Source organism: Callospermophilus lateralis, chromosome 1, assembly GCF_048772815.1.
Source record: "Callospermophilus lateralis isolate mCalLat2 chromosome 1, mCalLat2.hap1, whole genome shotgun sequence".
Classification (NCBI taxonomy): Eukaryota; Metazoa; Chordata; class Mammalia; order Rodentia; family Sciuridae; genus Callospermophilus; species Callospermophilus lateralis.
Window position 1 is genome coordinate 24,730,882 of NC_135305.1, and position 19,906 is coordinate 24,750,787.

Consider the following 19,906-nt stretch of genomic DNA (forward strand, 5'->3'; position numbering starts at 1 on the left):
GATTTCATCAGAAACTAAGGATAACATGGTGTACAGTGCTGTCATTTGGTCTTATTGATTCCTTCCTTTGAGATCAGGATAGGATAGTGCATATGGGCCTGTAGTCTTTGGAACATTTGAAGAGTGTTTTTAGTTATTTCCTCTGGAATTTGAGTGGCCATGATTTGTCTCAAATTTGTAAATTTCTCATAAAGGATTGTATAAAGACTTAAGATAGTTGGCCAGGGTTGGGCATATGGCTCAGTGGTAGAGCACCTGTGTAGAATGGGTTTGATCTACAACGTGGCAAAAAAAAAAAAAAAAAAAAAAAAAAGTGGAGGGGATATGTGATAAGCTTTTACATTTTTTCTGTTTCTAAATTAGAGTTGTTTTTTCTTCACCTGTCTCATGAAAATGATATTTTCTTTATTTGTGAAATTCATTTTCTAGCTCTGTATCACATTGTTGCAGGGCAGTATCTAAAATGTTGCTTTATTGATGGATAGTTTTTCTTTATGTGATTTTTTTGTTTCTTGCAACATTTCAGATATAACAGCAATGTTAAAATTGACAAGTTTAATTCTTAACCTCACCATTATGAGTTTTTTAATTCAGCACTATGAGTTACTGTTCCTCCTTCCCTGTAAACTTGCCTCAATATACTATAAATCTTTTAAAATCTTCTTTTAATAAATATATCATTCACTGATTGATATGCTTAAAACTGTAGCAACTTGACACTTTTATGTTACTTTTCAGGTCTCACTGAAATTATCTGTATTTTCAGAATCTCATTTTCTGTTTTCCAGAGCTCTTCTGTTTTCCATGAAGTAATTCTGCTTAATTGAAGGAGTTTTTGTGTAGGATTAAATAGCAGCCCAAATCTGCTTCTAATTCTTGGCAGCTAATGACTTCTTGTATGTGCTTGCATTGTTGAGGACTATGCAGTGATTTTGGTTGATTTGGCAGTTTTAGAAATGTTAGTGTAGAAGTGAGTCTTGGAGCAACAGTGCACCGTTAAAAAAAGAAAAGGGGCAAGTACTTTTCAGATCTGCTGTAAAGTATAATGAAGAATTTGGAGCATGTTAGTGAAAGGATTTCTGGACCATAGCCTGCCTACCCCATATTTATCACATAGTCATGGAAATATCTTTGAAAAGACTGATATAAAGGCCTGTTCTGCTACTGCTTTGTGAAATGGAAGATTGGAATTAGATACTTAAATGGAAAATGTTCTCTTGTTGCAGCCTCTTTGAAATGTGCTGCTAGTGGGAGCTGCAGCTTCCTCCTGCTGACTCGGAGCCCCAGGCTTCGGTTGAGATGGTCCTTTCAGAAATGTGGAGCTTAGTCCAAGCCTGGATTTCAGTGGGTAGCACCTGGCATCTGTGGCTAGAAAGTCCTATGAAGTGTAAGTGCTTTATTCTCTCCTTGAAAAAAAATCCCTTTTTCTTTTTTGATTCTCTTCCTTCTTTTCCTTTCTGTGGCTTAGCAGAGGGGAAGAACGATGAGCAATGTATTATAGTGTCAAGGGTATCAGGGTTTGGTTCCCCCCCTGCCTTTTTTTTGATTCAGTGACCAGAACAAGATTACTTGATACTTTTTGGATGTCAGTAATTCTTAAACTCTCCTAGAATTAAAATAAATAAATAAATGGCCTCTTTAATGTTTAGTATCGGCACTATCATTATGGGTAATTTTTTTTTTTTTTTTTTTTTTACTAACGATTTACTTAATAACTTTTGATACTCTTTTGCCTAGTTTCTTTTGTGGTCACTCTTATAGTTGATTTATTTTTCCCAAAGACAGATATTTGATAGGAAGGGCACTTTTGACTAGTGGGTGAGGCAACTTTGAGATTAAAAAGGCAGCTGGGACATAGCTTAGTGGTAGAGCACTTATTAAAGTGTACATGGACCTGGGGTTTGATCCACAGCGTTGTAAAGAACAAAAATTAAAAATAAATAAATAAAAATGGTACTTGAAATTAGAAGGTAGCTCTTCTTTCCATTTGGTTCTACTTCATGCATTTTCATAGGAGAAATTTGGGAGTTCTTCTAAGCCAGTTCATTGTAAAATTATCCTGGAAAATTATATATACCTGCCCTCTATATTTTAGTTTATTATAAAACAACTATATTGTTTTATATAGTTTTATATTATCTAGGCAACTAGATAATAGTATAATGAGCATTCGAGGATGCAGATTTTATGTTTGGTTTATTAGACTGGGCTGAACACTGATCTTCTGTTAACTATTTCAAAAGTATTGGGTATAGTTTAAAGTAAGCCTTATTCTAGAAAGGATACCCCCACATTTTCCCCAGGTTTTTAAATCTTCAAATTTTAGCTAAGAAAAACATTAAGTTTCTTCTTATTGTTAAAATAAAATAAAACCAGGTTTCTATCCTGGCATGGCCAGTGCAGGTTTACAAATGAGTACTCAAATTCTCATTTTCTGAGGGCTTTTGTATTCCTTATCTATAAAGAACTTATTGGCTTATCTCTATTTCCTATTTTCTCTCTAAACATTTTAAATTCTGTTCTGATAGATGTCCCCAGTGGAGTATTTCACATACCTGGTGAAAGGGTGGGCTTCATGTTTGGGAGAACAAAAGGTGTCAGAGACTTATGAGATGGTGTTATCAATTTGCTTCATATTTAACAATTTAATATAAACTTTATGCTGGGTGTGGTGGCATACTCCTATAGTCCCAGGAAATTGGGGCAGGATGGTTGCAAGTTCAAGGCCAGCCCCAGCAACTTAATGAGACCCTGTCTTAAAATAAAAATAAAAAGGGCTGAGGATGTAGTTCCAGTGGTAAAGTGCCTCTGGGTTCAATCCCTTGCAACCCCCCCCCCCCCCCCCCCCCCCGCATGCTTTATCAGTTACATTTTAATAGCATAAGGATTTATCTATGGATTTTGGGAGTTGCAAAGATAATTAAAGTTGTTTCCTTACTTTTTTTTTAATTTTTTTTTTTTAGTTGGACACATACCTTTATTTATTTTTATGTGGTGTTGAGGATCAAACTCAGTGCCTTGCACGTGCTAGGGGAGCTTTCTACCGCTGAGCCACAACCTCAGCCCTTGTTTCCTTACTTTTGAACAGAGTTTATCATCTATTTGAAAAGATGAACAAGGCCCAAATAATTTCAGTATAAAATTCCACAGCTTAGCTGTGACAGTCAAGGGTGGTACCATGGTAGTAAGGTAAAGGATTCATTTATTCTTGTTGGAGGCATCTTTTCTGAGTTTTGTTATATTAGATTTATTTAGTTAGAGAACAATTCAAACTAAAACTTGTTTTTTTTCCTGTACTGTAAAGTCAAAGTGATTATGATTCCATATGCTAACTTTTTTTTCTTACATACAGTTACACAGTATCTGTGCATACCATATTAGCTTTTTCCCCCTCTGTTGGTGCTGGGGATTGAATTAAGGGCTTCGTACATGTTAGGCAAGTACTCTACCACTGACCTCTATCCCTGAACTCCTCATATTAGCATTTTATTAGATTGGAATAATTTTGTGCCTTCCATAGTATACAGATTTAAAAAAAAAAATTTTTTTTAATATTTATTTTTTAGTTTTCGGTGGACACAGCATCTTTATTTTTATGTGGTGCTGAGGATTGAACCCAGCGCCCCACGCATGCCAGGCGAGCGCTTTACCCCTTGAGCCATATCCCCAGCCCCCATAGCGTACAGATATTAACAAGAGAAGTTTTAGGCTATGTTGAAGTCGTAACCTACAGTTTCATTTCATTTTTTGCTTACAGACAAAAGGTTTCAACCTTTATCCAGAGATAATTTGCTTACATATACAATTTCCATTTTATTTTCTATTTTTTTACTTATGTTGACATATAAGTAATCATTAGTGGCATCAAGGCATAAAACATTTCAGTAGGCTCCAGAATACCTCTTCCCAGGAAATCACACTCCCAACAACCACTATTCTGACTTATAAATTAATTTTTTTTTCTTTTTGGTACTAGGATTGAACCCAGATGCACTTTACAACTGAGCTACCTCCCTAATCTTTTTAAAATTTTGCGACAGGGTCTCACTAAGTTGTTGAAGCTGGCTTTGATCCTCTTGCCTGAGCCTCTGGAATTTTGCAGGGATTGTAGGTATGTGCCTCCAAGCCTAGCTTGCCTATTTTTTAAATAACAATTTTAATGAAATTCACACCAACCCTAACTCTCCCACTTAAAGTGTAGACATTTTTAGTAATATTCATGGAGTTGTATATCTATCACCGCAATCAAGTTTAGACCAGTTTCATCACCTGAAAAAGAAATCCATACCCCTCGGTATGCTCACCCCTTCTACTTCATCCCCAGCTTTAGGCAATCCACTTTTTGTCTATAAAGAGTTTTCTGTTAAAAGACATTTCATATAAATGGGAATATACAGTTTGTAGTACTTTGTGGCTGACTTTTTTTCTCTTAGGATAGCATTTTCAAGGTTTATCCATGCTGTAGCAGGTATGATTGTTTCCTTTCCTCCCCACTTGATTTTTGTTTTCACCCTTATTTATTTTTATTGATTGATTGATTGACTGTGGTGTTGAGAGTTGAACTCAGGGTTCTGCGCATGTTAAGCAAGTGCTCTACCAATGAGATACATCCCCAACCCACTTAATTCTTTTTATGGCTAAACAATATTCCATTTTCTTATCTTTATATATAGGTACCACATTTTATCCATTCTTCAATGAACCAACATTTGGACTGTTTCTATTTTTTGATTGTTATGAATAATACTGCAATGAATAATCATAATCATGTTTCAAGTGTTTATTGAATTTCTAAGTAATATGATAACTCTTTAAGTGCCTTCTTGTTTTCCACATCTTCACCAACACTTAGGTCTTTTTGATTATAGCTATCCTGGTGAAGAGATATTAATTGAGGTTTTGATTTGGATTCCTGATGGTTAATCATATAATCATGTTTTTTTTTTTTTTTTTTTTTTAAAAATGGTGTTTTTTTGAGTGGTCCTAGGGATTGAGCCCAGATCCTCATGCATGCTCTGCAAGTGCTCTACCACTGAGCTACATCGCCAGATTCTTTCTCACCTCTCTCACCTCTTTTGTTAAATTTTGAGACAGGATCTTTTTAGTATATTTGTTTGGGGGAGTGGGATAGGAACATCTTATTTTGTCCTTGTCTAAATTTTTATTAATATCCTTCTTTCTGTTAGCTTTGGGTTTAGTTTGTTCTTTCCCCAGATCCTTAAGTTAAAAAGTTAGACTATTGATTTTTTTTTCTCTTAATATACGCATGTACAGTTGTAAATTTCCTTCTTAGTGTAACTTTTGCTGCACCCCATAGGTTTTGGTACAATGTGTTTTCATTTGTCTTAAGGTATTTCCTCTCCTTTGGCCTCTTGATTGTTGAAGAATGTGTTGTTTAATTTCCACATATTTATGAAGTTTCTGGTTTTTCTTCTGTTCATTTCATTGTAACTAGAAAAGATGCTTTGTATGGTTTCAGGCTTTAAATTTATTAGGACTTTTTTTGTGGCATAATATACACTCTATCTTGTAGAAGTTTCAGTCTTTTTGAGAACTGGTGTGTAGATGGTCCCTGACAAATAATGGAATATTTGACTTGTGATTTATTGTCTTTTCCATGGTGTGAAAGTGCAACCATTCTATTTTTAATTTTCAGTGCAGTTTTTAATAAATTATATATTTGATACAAATATTTGATATAAAATAGGCCTTGTCTTAGATGATTTTGTCTTACTGTAACCTAAAATAAGTATTCTGGGCATTTAAGGTATAGTAGACTAAGTATCATATTTGGAATGTTATGTGTATTAAACACATTTTCAACCCATGATCTTTTCAATTTATGGAGGGTTATGTGCACATAATTCCATCATAAATTGAGTAGCGTTTGTATGTCTTCTTTTCTTCACTGGGTCCAGACTGCAGGCTTGGAGTATTTATCAGAATTCCTCTTCCTTGGCAGTCTGAATTCCAATTTTCAATTCAATTTCATATTCCAGGTTTTTTTTTTTTGTTTGTTTGTTTGGGGGTTTGAACCCAAAGGTGCTTAACCACTGAGGCATATTCCCATGCCCAGCCCTTTTTATTTTTTATTTTGTGACAGGATCTCCTAAGTTGCTTGGGGCCTAAGTTACTGAGGTTGGGCTTGAACTTGCCATCTTCCTGCCTCAGCCTTCTAAGCTGCTGGAATTACAGGTGTGCACCACAACACCTGGCCATATTCCAGTTTCCTGAAATCATTTTTCCCAGTCTGTTGAAACGTCCCAGAGTTCTTCAGCATCTCAGACTCTTGTCTTCCACTTTCAAATTGGATACCTTGAGGGAAAAAGTGGAGCCAAATACTGGACTGAATTCTATTCCATTCTCTCTGGGATCTGTGGCCCCATGTACTAGCTAATTTGGTGTCTACAAAAAGGGTCTTTTTTGGTACCTAATTAACATTTTCTGGTTGTTTTTGGCTGGAGAATTGGAAAAATACCAGATATCCTTTTGTAATCAAAGTTGAAATGTCTGGCAAACGCAAAAGGAGAGATGACTTTTAGGTCATATAGGGAGCATATGAGGCACAAAACCAACTGCTGTGATATTAAAAAGTTTCACTGCTTTTTCTAAAAAAGTTTACAGAAAGAATTTTTTTTTTTTTAATTGACAAATATATTAGGGAAATAGAAGGATTGCTGTGCATCACAAATGGTTAATTGAGACCAGTGGTCATGTATTTAAGGTGAAATCACACTAACATAAGGAACTCCTGGAAAACAATATGGAAAAACTATAGTCATGTAAAAGATTGATAAAATGTGCTGAGAGCCATAGCCAAGTAGGAATGACGCATGGCATTTTGGTTTGAAAGGTGACCCTGCTCAGGGATTAGGGTGGCTCCAGGTTTAGGGCTGATCCTGCTGGGATTAGGGCATATCCTGCTGCCTCAGGCGCCTGCTCCTTGAGTTCTCCTTGGGTTCTGAGAGAATTGGTACCAGAGCCTGGTGGAGGGGAGTCTATTTTCCCAGAAAGTGTGTGTAGGGTGCCAGTGAAAGTTCGGGAATAAAGAGTTGCTGTTTGAATCTACAAGGCAGTGTGGTGGGTCTGTTATTTTGTGCCCAGACAGACTTCGGCAAAAACATATCAGAAAATTCACATAAAAGGAAATACAAATGTATTTTCAAAAAATTTTAAAAGATCCTCAGTTTCACCCAAAATAAAATAGAAATTAAAAACCACACTGTAATACTATTTTATTATTTATTTTTTAGTTTTTGGCGGACACAATATCTTTGTATGTGGTGCTGAGGATCGAACCTGGGCCGCACGCATGCCAGGCGAGCGCGCTACCGCTTGAGCCACATCCCCAGCCCAAGCTCTTGTTTCTTGATAGTAAAGAATGAGCTCTCTTGACTTCCTTTTTGTTATTTAGTGTTTTGATATAAAAGAATCTAAGTGCAGTGGGGCACAGTGTAGCACATGTGTAATCCTGGCTACTCGTCAGGCTGAGGCAGGAGGATTACAAATTTGAGGCCAGCTTCCGCAACTTAGTGAGACCCTGTCTCTCATGATGAAAAATTAAAAGGGTTCAAACGTAGCTAAGTGGTAGTGCACCCTTGGGTTCAGCCCCCAATACTGGAGGGGAAAAAAGAACACAATTGCTCCTGTACACCTGGCCTAGTCTACCAGATGGGGTTAGGATGGAAAAGGCTAGGCAAGGCTGTAGCTGCTTGTTCCTCTGGAAGCCTGAGATTGGTGGTCAGGATGGGGTCTGGCATTGGCTTTGCTTGGACTGCCTGCCAGAAGCTGTTCCTGGACATGGAACCCAGATAGAGACAGTAGAAGTTATGGGTGGCATAAGCAGGTCTCTGTAAGAGGTGGCTGTCATGCTCTTGGGACTGGCGGAGACTTCCCTAACCCTTCAAAGGCTGTAATCATATAGGAGGTTGGGGCCTAGGTCACAAAGCCTCTTTGTAGAGGAGATCATTGGATGTTCTGCTACCAAGACATGCACAGGGTATATTACTATATATTTTAAAAAATATGTATCTTGGGGCAGCGGTTGTGGCTCAGCGGTAGGTAGAGCACTCGCCTGGCATGTGCGAGACCCTGGGTTCGATCCTCAACACCACATAAAAATAAACAAACAAAAAAAAGGTATTGTGTACAACTAAAAAATAAATATTAAAAAATACGTATCTTGGAGATTTTTCCATATTGAAAGTCCATTTTTTAAAAAAGACAGTTCTAAGCTGAGTGTGGTGACACACTCCTGTAATCCCAGTGATTTGAGAGGCTGAGGCAAAAAGATTGCAAGTTTGAGGCCAGCCTGGCAACTTAGCAAGTTCCTGTCTCAAAGTAAAAAAGGATTGGAGATGTAGCTCAGTATAAAATGTCCCTGGGTTTCATCTCTGGTTCTAAGAAAGTAAGAAAACAAATACAAAAGACATTAAAAACATATATTTGCTGGGCACAGTGGCTTATACCTGTAATCCCAGTGACTCAGGAGGCTGAGGCAGGAGAGTCTCAAATTCAAGATCAGCTTCAATAACAGCAACTTACTGAGAACCCCTCAAAAATAAGATGGGCTGAGGATGTAGCTCAGTGGTAAAGAGCTTCTGGACTCTGGGTTTTATCGTCAGATATATATATACACATATACATACATACATATATATATATATATAATATCTCCTTTGTATTTCTACTCCTCTTATTTACCAATTCACAACCCTACCTATAAGTTTACCAGTTTGCTCAAGGTAAATAGTTTTAGGATTGAACCCAGGGGCACTTAGCTACTGAGCCACATCCCTACTCTTTTTATGATTATTATTTTTTGAGTCGGGGTTTCACAAAGTTGCTGAGGCTGGCCTTGAACTTGTGATCCTCCTGTCTCAGCCTCCAGAATCACTAGGATTACAGGTTTGTGCCAAAGTGTGTAACAGTGAAATGTCAACTTTTAAGAAGATAGAAATGTTTAAGTCAGAAATACAGATAACAGTCTGTTGCAGTGGCATACCTATTTGATCCTATCAATTTAGGAGACTGAGACAGGAGGATCTCAAGTTCAGGGTCAGCCTGGGCAATTTATTAGTAAGACCCTATCTCAAAACAAAACAAAACAAAAAGTATATATGTATGTATATACGTACGTACTGGGGATTGAACTCAGGGTGCTTTACCAGTTAGCCACATCTCTGTCCCTTTTTAAGTTTTATTTTTGAGACATGGTATTGATAAGTCTCAAAGACTGACCTTGAATTTGTGATCTTCCTGTCTCAGCCTCTCAAGTAGCTGAGATTATAGGTGTGCACACTGTGCTGAGGTCGAAATTAAATTTTAGTAAAGGTCTAAGGATGTAGCTCAGAGGCAGAATACTCCTTGGTTCAGTCCCCAGTACTGGGGAGCAGGAGGCAGAATTCATTGTGGGTTGAGGGTATAGCTGAGTGTAACTTAAGCTTCCAAATAGCTGGAATTACAGGCATGTGCCACCATGCCTGGCCCAAAATGAACTTTTTACAGGGGTTCTGAAGTAATAGCTTAACAGATTTAACTTGGGATAAAGACTTCATACTAGTTTAATTTAAATAGGCAATATATAGGGTTTGGCTTTATTGTTATTTTGTTTTTTTAAACACAAATGCAAAAAACTGTACAGTACAGAAGTATAGTTTGGTGAATTAGTATATGTGAGTGTCCTTATAGCCACAACAGGTCAAGAAATAGCACTTTACTGACCTTTCCTGAGGTCTTCCTTGTGCCCTATTTGACTTCTTTCTTCTCCCTAAAAGTAACTGCTGTTTTTTGTTTTCCTTCCTTCCTTTCCAAGGGATTGAGCCCAGGGGTGCTTAACTACTTCGACACATCCCCAGCCCTTTTTATTTTGAGATGGCGTCTTGCTAAATTTCTTAGGGCCTCACCTAAATTGCGGAGGCTGGCTTTGAACCTCTCGATCCTCCTGTCTCTGCTTCCAGAGCTGCTGGGATTAGAGGCATGCACTTCTGTGTGTAGCCCACTCTTCTTTTATAGTAATGTTTTCTTTCGATGTCTTTACAGTTTTATCAGCAGGTGGACCTTCCCACACTTTGTGGTAGAATCTTGCTGTTTTTATTACAACTTTAAATATACCTTTTGTCTGTAGATTCTCTTTGTAAGATTGTTTATGTTGAGGAAGCTGGTCCATTTGACCTGGAGTTTCCTGGTCTGGATTTTGCCGATTGCATAAGAATTATGTAAGGTCATTCTATTCTATAAGTTGGTCATTTATATCCGTGGGTTTTTGCATCTGAGAATTCTACCAACTGCAGAATGAAAATATTTGGAAAGAAATATTGTGTCTATACTGAACATGTATTGACTTTTTTCATATCATTATTTCCTAAACAATTCAGTACAGCAAGCAACTGTTTTTTTATATATACCCTTATTCATTCATTTATTCATTCATTCATTCATTTTTATGTGTGTTGAAGATTGAACCCATTGCTTCATATGTTCGAGGCAAGTGCTCTGCCACTTGCCTAGCCCAGGTACAGCTGCTGTTTATATAGCATTTATACTGTGTTATGTATTGCAAATAATCTATTGATGATTTATGTCACTTCTAAATTTATGGGTAGATATGTCTGTTATATACAAGTCTGTACCATTTTGTATCAGAGACTTGAACATCTGCAGGTTTTGGTATCTGATAGGTTCCTGGATCCAATTCCCCAAGGATACTAAAGGACATCTTTATATTGGCAGCTGGATCCAGAGGCTTGATGAGAGACAGTCATATTTGATCTTATCATTTTCATCAAGATCTTATTATTTTCATCATCTTATCATTTTCATCATCTGGTTATCTCTTCTGATTTCCTTTTTTGAAACAATCCCAAAACTTAGTGACTTAAAAACCATTTTATCCCATAAGTTTGTAGGTCAGGAATTTGATCAGAGTTCAGTAGGTTGTGATTATGCAACTTGAGGCATCCATTTGGTGGTTGGCCTGGTCTGGAGGTTCTAAGACAGTTTCATACACATGCCTGACACTGTGATTGGAATTCTACAGAATGCTGAGCCCAGCTGGTCCTCACTTTCCATGTAGTCTTTTATTTATTTTTTTTATTTTTAGTTTTTATTTTTTGATACCTTGGATTGAACTCAGGGGCACTGCACTCAACCATGGAAACATATCCCCAGTCTCATTTTGTTTAGAGACAGGGTCTCACTGAGTTTCTTAGTGCCTCACCTTTGCTGAGGCTGGCTTTGAACTTGTGATCCTCTTATCTTAGCCGTCTCCCGAGCCACTGGGATTACAGGCATGTGCCACTGTACCCAGCAGCTCCATGTGTCTTTACGGCCTTTCCACATTTTCTCTTGAGTGGGGCACTACTGAATTCTTTTTTTTTTTTTTTTTTAAGAGAGAGAGAGAGAGAGAGAGAGAGAGAGAGAGAGAGAGAGAGAGAATTCTTTAATATTTATTTTTTAGTTTTTTGGTGGACACAACATCTTTATTTTTTTTTATTTTTATGTGGTGCTGAGGATCGAACCCAGCAACCCGTGCATGCCAGGCTAGTGCGCTACAGCTTGAACCACATCCCCAGCCCACTACTGAATTTTTTTTTTTTTAAGAGAGAGAGAGAGGGAATTTTAATATTTATTTTTTAGTTTTCGGCGGACACAACATCTTTGTCTGTATGCGGTGCTGAGGATTGAACCCGGGCCGCACGCATGCCAGGCGAGCGCGCTACCGCTTGAGCCACATCCCCAGCCCACTACTGAATTCTTAATGGCAGTTCTCTCCTTAGAGTATAAAGTGAAGGATTCCAAGGCAGAAGTCCTAAAGCTGCTTCTGATCTAACTTCAGAAGTCCCAGAATGTCGCTTCAACCATTGTTTGTGGGTTGCAAAATAGAGACAGTGTATTCTAAATATGTGTTTTTCTTTTTTACTTATTTTTCTAGACTACTTGTATAAAGTATTCCTTGTCTACTAGTAGGTTACTAAAATTATGATTTATATAAGAAAACCAAAATAATGCTATTTCCCATTGTAAGATACTGAGTTTATACCTAAATATAATGGTCACCATGTCTCTCCATGTGATATCCCTTGCTGAAGCAAGGCCAGTGCCTCCGAAGTACTTTTGAAATGACTCTAAATAGGTAGCTTTCTTGCTATCTAGTAGGACAAAATGTATCTTAGGCTCATTCTTGCCTGCTTTCTTCTTCAGACCTTAATCTTCTATTTCTTCAAGAAGGAATGTTTTCTTATAGTGGGAAATTGAATTTAAAGACCTAGAACACTAGGTATGCAGTTGTTACTGGGTGGGATAGTATATTTAGGGCTTTCAGTGAATATAGCTAAGGAATTATATATATTATATATATGAAATTAAAATTATATATAGGCATGTACATGCATATGTGTACATGTATATATAGGCATGTACATGCATTTGTGTACATGTATATATAGGCATGAGTAAATATTATGCATGTAGAAAATATTTATTTAAAGATAAAATACCCTATATAGTCATTCAGATATCCCCCTCCTTTTTGGTGGGGAGTGCTAGGGATTGAACTAGGGTTTCATACCTGCTAAATTTGTGTTCTACCACTCAGCCATACCCCAAGTCCTCCATAAATGTTTTTGATTCAGATTCAGCATTACATAGTTTTTATCTGAAAAGTCCTTCTGTATTACATCTGTATATTTTCCTTCCATTGTAAAAATCTAGATTCTCAAGGACACAGAAGGTGGTAGAAATGGAATATCCCATAATTATTCAGTTACTTTATGCCATTAGATTTCAGTGCCTTGATGCCTCAGATTAACCATACTAGTACTACCACCACCATCACCATTGTTTGTTTATTTTTGGTACTGGATATTGAACCTAAAGTGCTTAAGCATTGAGATACATCTCCAGCCCCTTTTATTTTTTATTTTGAGCAGGGTTTCATTAAGTTGCTTAGAGGCTTGCTAATTGCCAAGAGTGGCCTTGAACTTGTGATCCTCTTGCCTCAGCCTCCTGAGACACTGGGATTGTGGATGTGTGCCACTGTGCCCAGCAGTTAAATTAATTTTTGCATCTACTCTCCTTTTCCCTTCATTCTCTTTTTTAAAAATTTTTAAAAATATTTTTTAGTTATACATGGGCACAATATCTTTATTTTGTTTATTTGTTTTTATGTGATTCTGAGGATTGAACCCAGTGCCTCACATGTGAGAGGTAAGTGCTCTACCACTGAGCCACAACCCCTACCCACTCCCCTCATTCTTTTAAAAAAAAAAATTTTTTTTGTGTATTACAATGTACATCATAGTGGAATTCTTTACCATATTTGTACTTGTACAAAGCATGGTTTGATCAATCTAATTCCCCAGTACCTTCCTTTCCCCCTCGTTCTTTAATAGTTATACTATGAACTGTCAGGGTACACAAACAGTATACCCCTCCTCTCCCCTCCCCTCTTCTCCCCTGCCGTCTCCTCCCCTCCCCTCCCCTTTCCTTCCTTTCCTTTCTTCCTTCTTTCCTTCCTCCCTCCCTCCCTCCTTCCTCCCTCCCTCCCCCCCACTCTTTAGCAGTGCTGGAGATTGAACCCAGCACTGCTAGGCAAACACTCTACCACTGAACTACATCCCCGGTCCCTCCCGCTTCTCTGTTTTGAGTCTTCATTTACTTTTTAGTTGTTCTTTACACTACATGTGTAGACTTTATAATCAGTCCTTATGTTGAAGACAAACTCTTCGTAGTTGTTTTGGTTGTCTGAACCTATTTTAGAAGATTGTTTCAGAAGGACTCAAGATAATAATCTCTGAATTTTTCTATGTAAGAGTTTGTGGCTTTTATAAAATTTTGACTAAACAGAAATGTTTGTCAGATTTTCTTTCTTAGTATCATCAGTACATTCTTCCATTTTCATTTTTCTGGTATGTGCTTTACCACTGAGCTATATTCCCAGCCCTTTTTATTTTTTTATTTTGAAACAGGATCTTGCTAAGTTGCCAAGCCTGGCTTTGAACTTGGGATCCTCCTGACTCAGCCTCCCAAGTAGCTGGGATTACAGACATGTACAACTATAACCCTAACCTTTTTTGTTCTCTCTGTGGTTAAAGACAACTTTGTTTTTTTACTTATCTGATGTGTTTGGTCACACTTATAAAATTCTTTCTAATTTAGTCTTTATGTTTGAAGTGATTTTTTTTCTTTAATTTCTCATCTTTTCTATGAGTCTTTTATCTCATTTCTGAAAATCTCCTTTCCAATTGTGCTATTTTATATTTCATATCATTTTCTTAGTGTCTTTTAGCTCATTTTGAAAAAGTAATATAGTTTTTAAAATCTGTTTTTCTGGTCTTCATTTCTTGTAGGAGTTGTTTTCTGCTCATTTTTCTTTTTTGTCTCCAAAGCTGTATATGTTATTCGATCTGTTGTTTATTTTTTTGTGAAATTAGTTTTTCTGAACATGTAGAAGTAGTCTTGGTTAAATATAATATTTCCAACTTCTTAGGGCTTCCTTTTCTGTTATTTTTAGTGTGGTAGTTAACAAACATGGAAACTTGATTTCTGAGATTTCCTTTGTTCCCCTTTGTTTTTCTTCCTTTGTCTCATACTTCTGTATAAATTTGATTCTCTTTACAGTAATTTCTTCTTGGTTTGGGCCGCTTTCCTGACTTCTTCAATTTGTAAGTTTTAGATAGAGACTAAACTGTTTATTCCCTTCTTTTTTGGGGGGGTTGAACTCAAGGACATTCAACCATTGAGCTATATCTTCAGTCCTATTTTGTTTAGAGTCAGGGTCTCACTGAGTTGCTTAGTGCCTCATGGTTGCTGAGGCTGGTTTTGAACTTGGGATTCTCCTGCCTCAGCCTCCCGAGCGGCTAGGATTACAGGCATGCACCACTGTGCCTAGCAGTTCATTCCCTTTTAAATCTTTTGTAGGTCTCTTCCATTCACGAATCCACCATTGGATCTGGCATTTTCAACTGCAGTGCTCAAATTGGTTCTCTGTTACTTCTCAGTGAATACCTGTTGGCTCTTTTGCATCCATCACATACTCTGTTGTTTGTCTCTGCTTCTGCTTTAACTGAAGTTGAAACCACAGAGATCTTACAGATATAGATATCACTGGCTGTTTCCCATCCACTTAAATTTTGGAGATGACTAGACAGCACTTAGTTTTGCTGTAAATGTTCTTTCTTTCTAATTTGCTCTGTTTGAGGATATCTGTAGAGATTCCAGAGCTTCATAGAATCTTTTTGCTATTTAAAAAATGAGTTTGAGCAAAATAAATATATTTTGATGGCATATTAAATCATAGATGTGCTAGGGTTACTAGTTAGATAATGAATGACTAAAAATAGTGTGGCTCGAAAATTTTTACCTGAGGAAGGGTAATTGGTGTTAATAATGATATATCAATGCATTTAAATATTTGTTGAGTATATGTTCTAAGGGATAAAAAATTCTCCCAAATTAATAAAACAACTATGTCTTGAAAGAAATTAATGCTTCATGTTTACTCTCCACCAGTGTATGTGATTAAAAGCTAAATTTTATGTTAGTAAACCTGTAATTGTGGAATTCAGGGGCTGTTTTCAACTCACTTTAGGAATTTGCACTGCCTATTTATTCTGCCTGTTTCTGATTTTGACTTGCTGCTTATCTCTCTTTGGAAAGATCTTGAAGAAATTGTGTTACTTGTGAAGGGCTCCATCTTCATAAGAAATTAACTAAGGGGGCGGGGGATGTGGCTCAAGCGGTAGCGCGCTCGCCTGGCATGCGTGCAGCCGGGGTTCGATCCTCAGCACCACATACAAACAAGGATGTTGTGTCCGCCGAAAACTAGAAAATAAATATTAAAAAATTCTCTCTCTCTCTGTCTTTCTCTCTCTCTCTCTCTCTTTAAAAAAAGAATCTATATTAAAAAAAAAAGAAATTAACTAAAAAGGCATATGATCTTCACAGTTGGCTCTTATGTTGAGATTGAAAGTTTTTTCAGTCTATATTGTCATTTGGATTTAGCCCTCTCCTATGAAAAGGCATTTGGTGTTAAATTGGATTAGAATTTATTAGTTAGCTGTTAGTTGCCTTCTGTGCTACATGATTTATTTCCTAAAATTATCTCTTTTTCTAAATATTTTAAGTTATAGGTGGAAATAATATCTTTATTTTATTTTTTTATGTGGTGGTAAGGATCTAACTCAGTTCCTCACACATGCCAGGCGAGCATTCTAAGTCACAACCCTAACCCCTAAAGTTATCTTTAAAATAAGACTCTTTTTTTTATTTGTGAGTAGTACCAAATTCTTTGCTTCTGTTCTTTATATTCTATAGATAAGCTTATTTTATTCTGTGAGATAGTTATTGAGTAGCATATTTAACATTTTGCCAAATAAAGCATGTGAAATATGTACTTGGACCAGTATTTTTTTTTCTGCTATTTTTTCAGGCACTAAAGGTTGAAATGTAGGTGTACTGAGACCAATAGTAAATATATTTCATTGTTTATAGATATACTAACAAAACAGCTTCCAGACTCAATTTTCAGAGTGAGCAAAACTTATTTCTTTATGTAGGAAAAGAGAAGAAGCAGCCAACCTATAGGTAGGGTTAGAAGTTACATAGTGACATTTTAGTAGAGACTTTGGGGACATTTTTCAAATGATTCTCATCAGCAAGATTATATCTGCTGGGCTGGGGTTATAGCTCAGTTGTAGAGAGCTTGCCTAGTACACATGAGGCACTTGGGTGCCATCCTCAGCACTGTGTAAAAATAAAATAAAGGTATTGTGTCCATCTACAACAACAACAACAACAAATTAAAAAAAAAAAGATTATATCTGCTGGCTCAGTTGATAGAGGTTTTAGAAAATTTTTGTTGAATAGGGCCTACAATTGAAATATTGACTGAATTAGTGGGTGATTTAGCTTGTCAGATTCTTCTTTGAGTATACTTTTGTCTAAATATATTTATATACGTATTGAAGTATGACATTAAAATTATTTAGAATCTTTTTTTTTTTTTTTTTTTTTGCGGGAGAGGGGGGTGGGAGGGGCAGAGAGGTGGATACTGGGGACTTAACCCAGGGGCAATTTACCGTTGAGTTACATCCTCAGCCTTTTTTTTCCTTTTTTTTTTTTTTTTGAGACAGGGTCTCATTAAGTTGCTGAGGCTGACCTTGAACTGGTGATCCTCCTCCTTAGCCTTCTGAGCCACTGGGATTACAGGCATGCGCAATCATACCTGGCAGAAAATTAATTTTCTTTAAAGTATCTTTGTTTGATTTACTTTCAGGTTCATGCCTGGGAGATTTCTGATCAGTTGTTACAGATCCGACAGGATGTGGAATCATGCTATTTTGCTGCACAGACCATGAAGATGAAGATTCAGACCTCATTTTATGAGCTCCCTACGGACTCTCATGCCTCCTTAAGGGACTCATTGCTAACCCATATCCAGAACTTGAAAGATTTATCACCTGTCATTGTAACGCAGGTAAATCCTGTGATTCTCATTAGGGAAATTTGTAAAGCCATTTGGATTTGTCAAGTTTATTTTGATTATCATTGTTGAGCTGTGTGAGGTAATGTTAAATTTATTATAGGGGGTCTTGGTATAGTCTTATAAAAATGACAGTTTTAATCTTTCACATTAGTCTTATAGTTCATTGGGTTTCAAACTGTTTTAAATACTAGAAGTGGGGAAGGAGAATGTATTTTCACAGACATTCGAGTGCTACATGCTGTTAAAAATTTGCAGATGATTAAAAAAAAAAAAACTCTGTACTATGCTGGGTCTGAGATCTACAGGGTTATTACCTTTTTAAAAGATCCTTTCTGGGCTGGTTGGCTAGTAAAAGTCTCTCATGAATAAAATGAGCATTTGGTCTCCCCCCCCCCCCATCCTTTAAACAGGGAAATATATTAGAAAGAAAAACTGAAAGCTTCTGTAAATACATGCTCCCAAGTTTTCTCTGCCTGGTGTAAAAGGAGATTTTTTGCCTAAGGCCTCAAGATGAGAAATGGAAAGAGAAGGGAAATGGCAATCTATTACTTGAGGACTCAGTCAAATGTCTGACTTTTGTCAGTAGCTTTGGCCTTTTGGGAAAGTGTAATTTATTTGTCTATGAAGTTCTGTGGTATTGCCAAATAAAAGTAAGTATTAATATATTGTAAGGAAAAAAATCTATAGCTTATATTTTTTACTTTTGTTGTTTTTGTGTAGTCTTATTTTTAATTTTAAACTTTATTTATTATGATGCTGGGGATTTAACCCAGAACCACATGCTTGGCAAGCATTGTACCTCAGAGCCACAACTCCATCTCATGTTATTAACTTTTAAAGGCTAATCTTTAATTTCAAGAATTTTCAGCTAGGCTGGAGAAGCAAATATACTTAGACACACACAGACACACACACACACACAGACACACATACACATACGTATATGCATATATATTATATACATATGTGTGTATGTGTGTGGTTTTTTTTTTTTTTTTTTTGTTTGGGATGGGGAAGAAGGAAGGTCTCAGTCTTGTCATATTGTCTGGAAGAAAAAATTCAGTCATTGTTTTCCAGTTAACATTAATGGTAACCCTGTTTCTATTTGTTGTTTTTAATCTCTTCTTTAGCTGGCTTTAGCAATAGCAGATCTCGCTCTACAGATGCCTTCTTGGAAGGGTTGTGTACAAACATTGGTGGAAAAGTAAGTAATATGTATTGACAGCATATTAGCATTAGGAATTTTCATTAAGCTACACAGAGAAATTTGTTACTAGTAGGTAGAAATTTGACCATTTCCCTGAACTGTTACCATAGTTATATATTATTAATCTTTGTTAAAATGAAGAAAGTCATTTAAAATTTAATTACTACAGAAATAGATCATGTGGGATATAAAAGACCCTCATAATTTATATACATACTCTTTCTCTTTTTCTCCTTGAATCCACTGTAGCACATTCTTTCATTGCATTGTGGATTACTCCCAGTAATGGACTTATTAGCAGATTTGTAAAAGTAGTTCAGTATTTGTAGATTGTATTAAATTGAAGGTTCTTTGGATATATATTGTTACTAATTGAAGTTTGTTTCATGTCTGTCAAGAGAGGCCATATTATTTTTAGACATGGAGCCTACTACTTTTTTTTTTTTTTAGGGGTGCTTGAGCCACATCCCCAACCCTTTTTATTTTGTTTTTTTTTTTTTTTTAAAGTGAACAACAGCCTGTGGAGACGGCCACAGCCGGGAGGGGTCAGGAGGACAGCCACGCTGAGCATTTTTTTTTAAATTTTTATTTATTTTTTTTAATATTTATGTTTTTGTTCTCGGCAGACACAACATCTCTGTTTGTACGTGGTGCTGAGGATCGAACCCGGGCCACACACATGCCAGACGAGCGCGCTACCGCTTGAGCCACAGCCCCAGCCCCCCTTTTTATTTTGTGAGACAGGGTCTTGCTAAGTTGCTTAGAGCCTCACTAAGCCTACTATTTTGGATAAAACATCTCCTTATGTGCCCTGTCAAGATAATCTTTTTTTGGCAAGGATCAAACCTATTCCTTGCACGCACTAGGCAATCACTCTTTACACTGAGCTATATCCCCAGACACAATCTTGATATTTTCTTGTATTTGATTAGGGAATTGTTTCTGAACAAAGTGTATAACCTTTTTACCTTCAAAGAGAGTGCATCAGGAAAGCCCTTACATGGATAATTTATTTTTTTAGGAAATTTTTTATAAAGTGAAATAGCATATGCTCCTTGAAAAAATTTATAACAGTATAGAAATTTTCAAAGCACAAATAAATCCTGTCTTTATCCTGTCCTATGTTTTATATAACCACAGCTAACGATTTATCATATAGCCCTTGGCATTTTAAAACAAATAAGTATGTATATATTTTAATACGGTCCTGTGTA

General features: G+C 36.6%; 1 protein-coding gene across 4 annotated transcripts in view; it reads left to right on the forward strand.

Moving 5' to 3' along the window:
* The window catches only part of Tnpo3 (transportin 3), a 90,586-nt gene that overhangs the window by 10,597 nt on the left and 60,083 nt on the right, over positions 1 to 19,906 (forward strand). For all 4 annotated transcript variants that reach the window (XR_013088634.2, XM_076833410.2, XM_076833404.2 and 1 more), the window contains exons 2-3: positions 17,276 to 17,476; positions 18,616 to 18,689. Coding sequence is in view for 3 of the 4 variants with exons in the window: in XM_076833410.2 (XP_076689525.1) it covers positions 17,276 to 17,476; positions 18,616 to 18,689 (275 nt within the window). In the remaining variant the exon portion in view is untranslated. The remainder of the gene's footprint in view (positions 1 to 17,275; positions 17,477 to 18,615; positions 18,690 to 19,906) is intronic.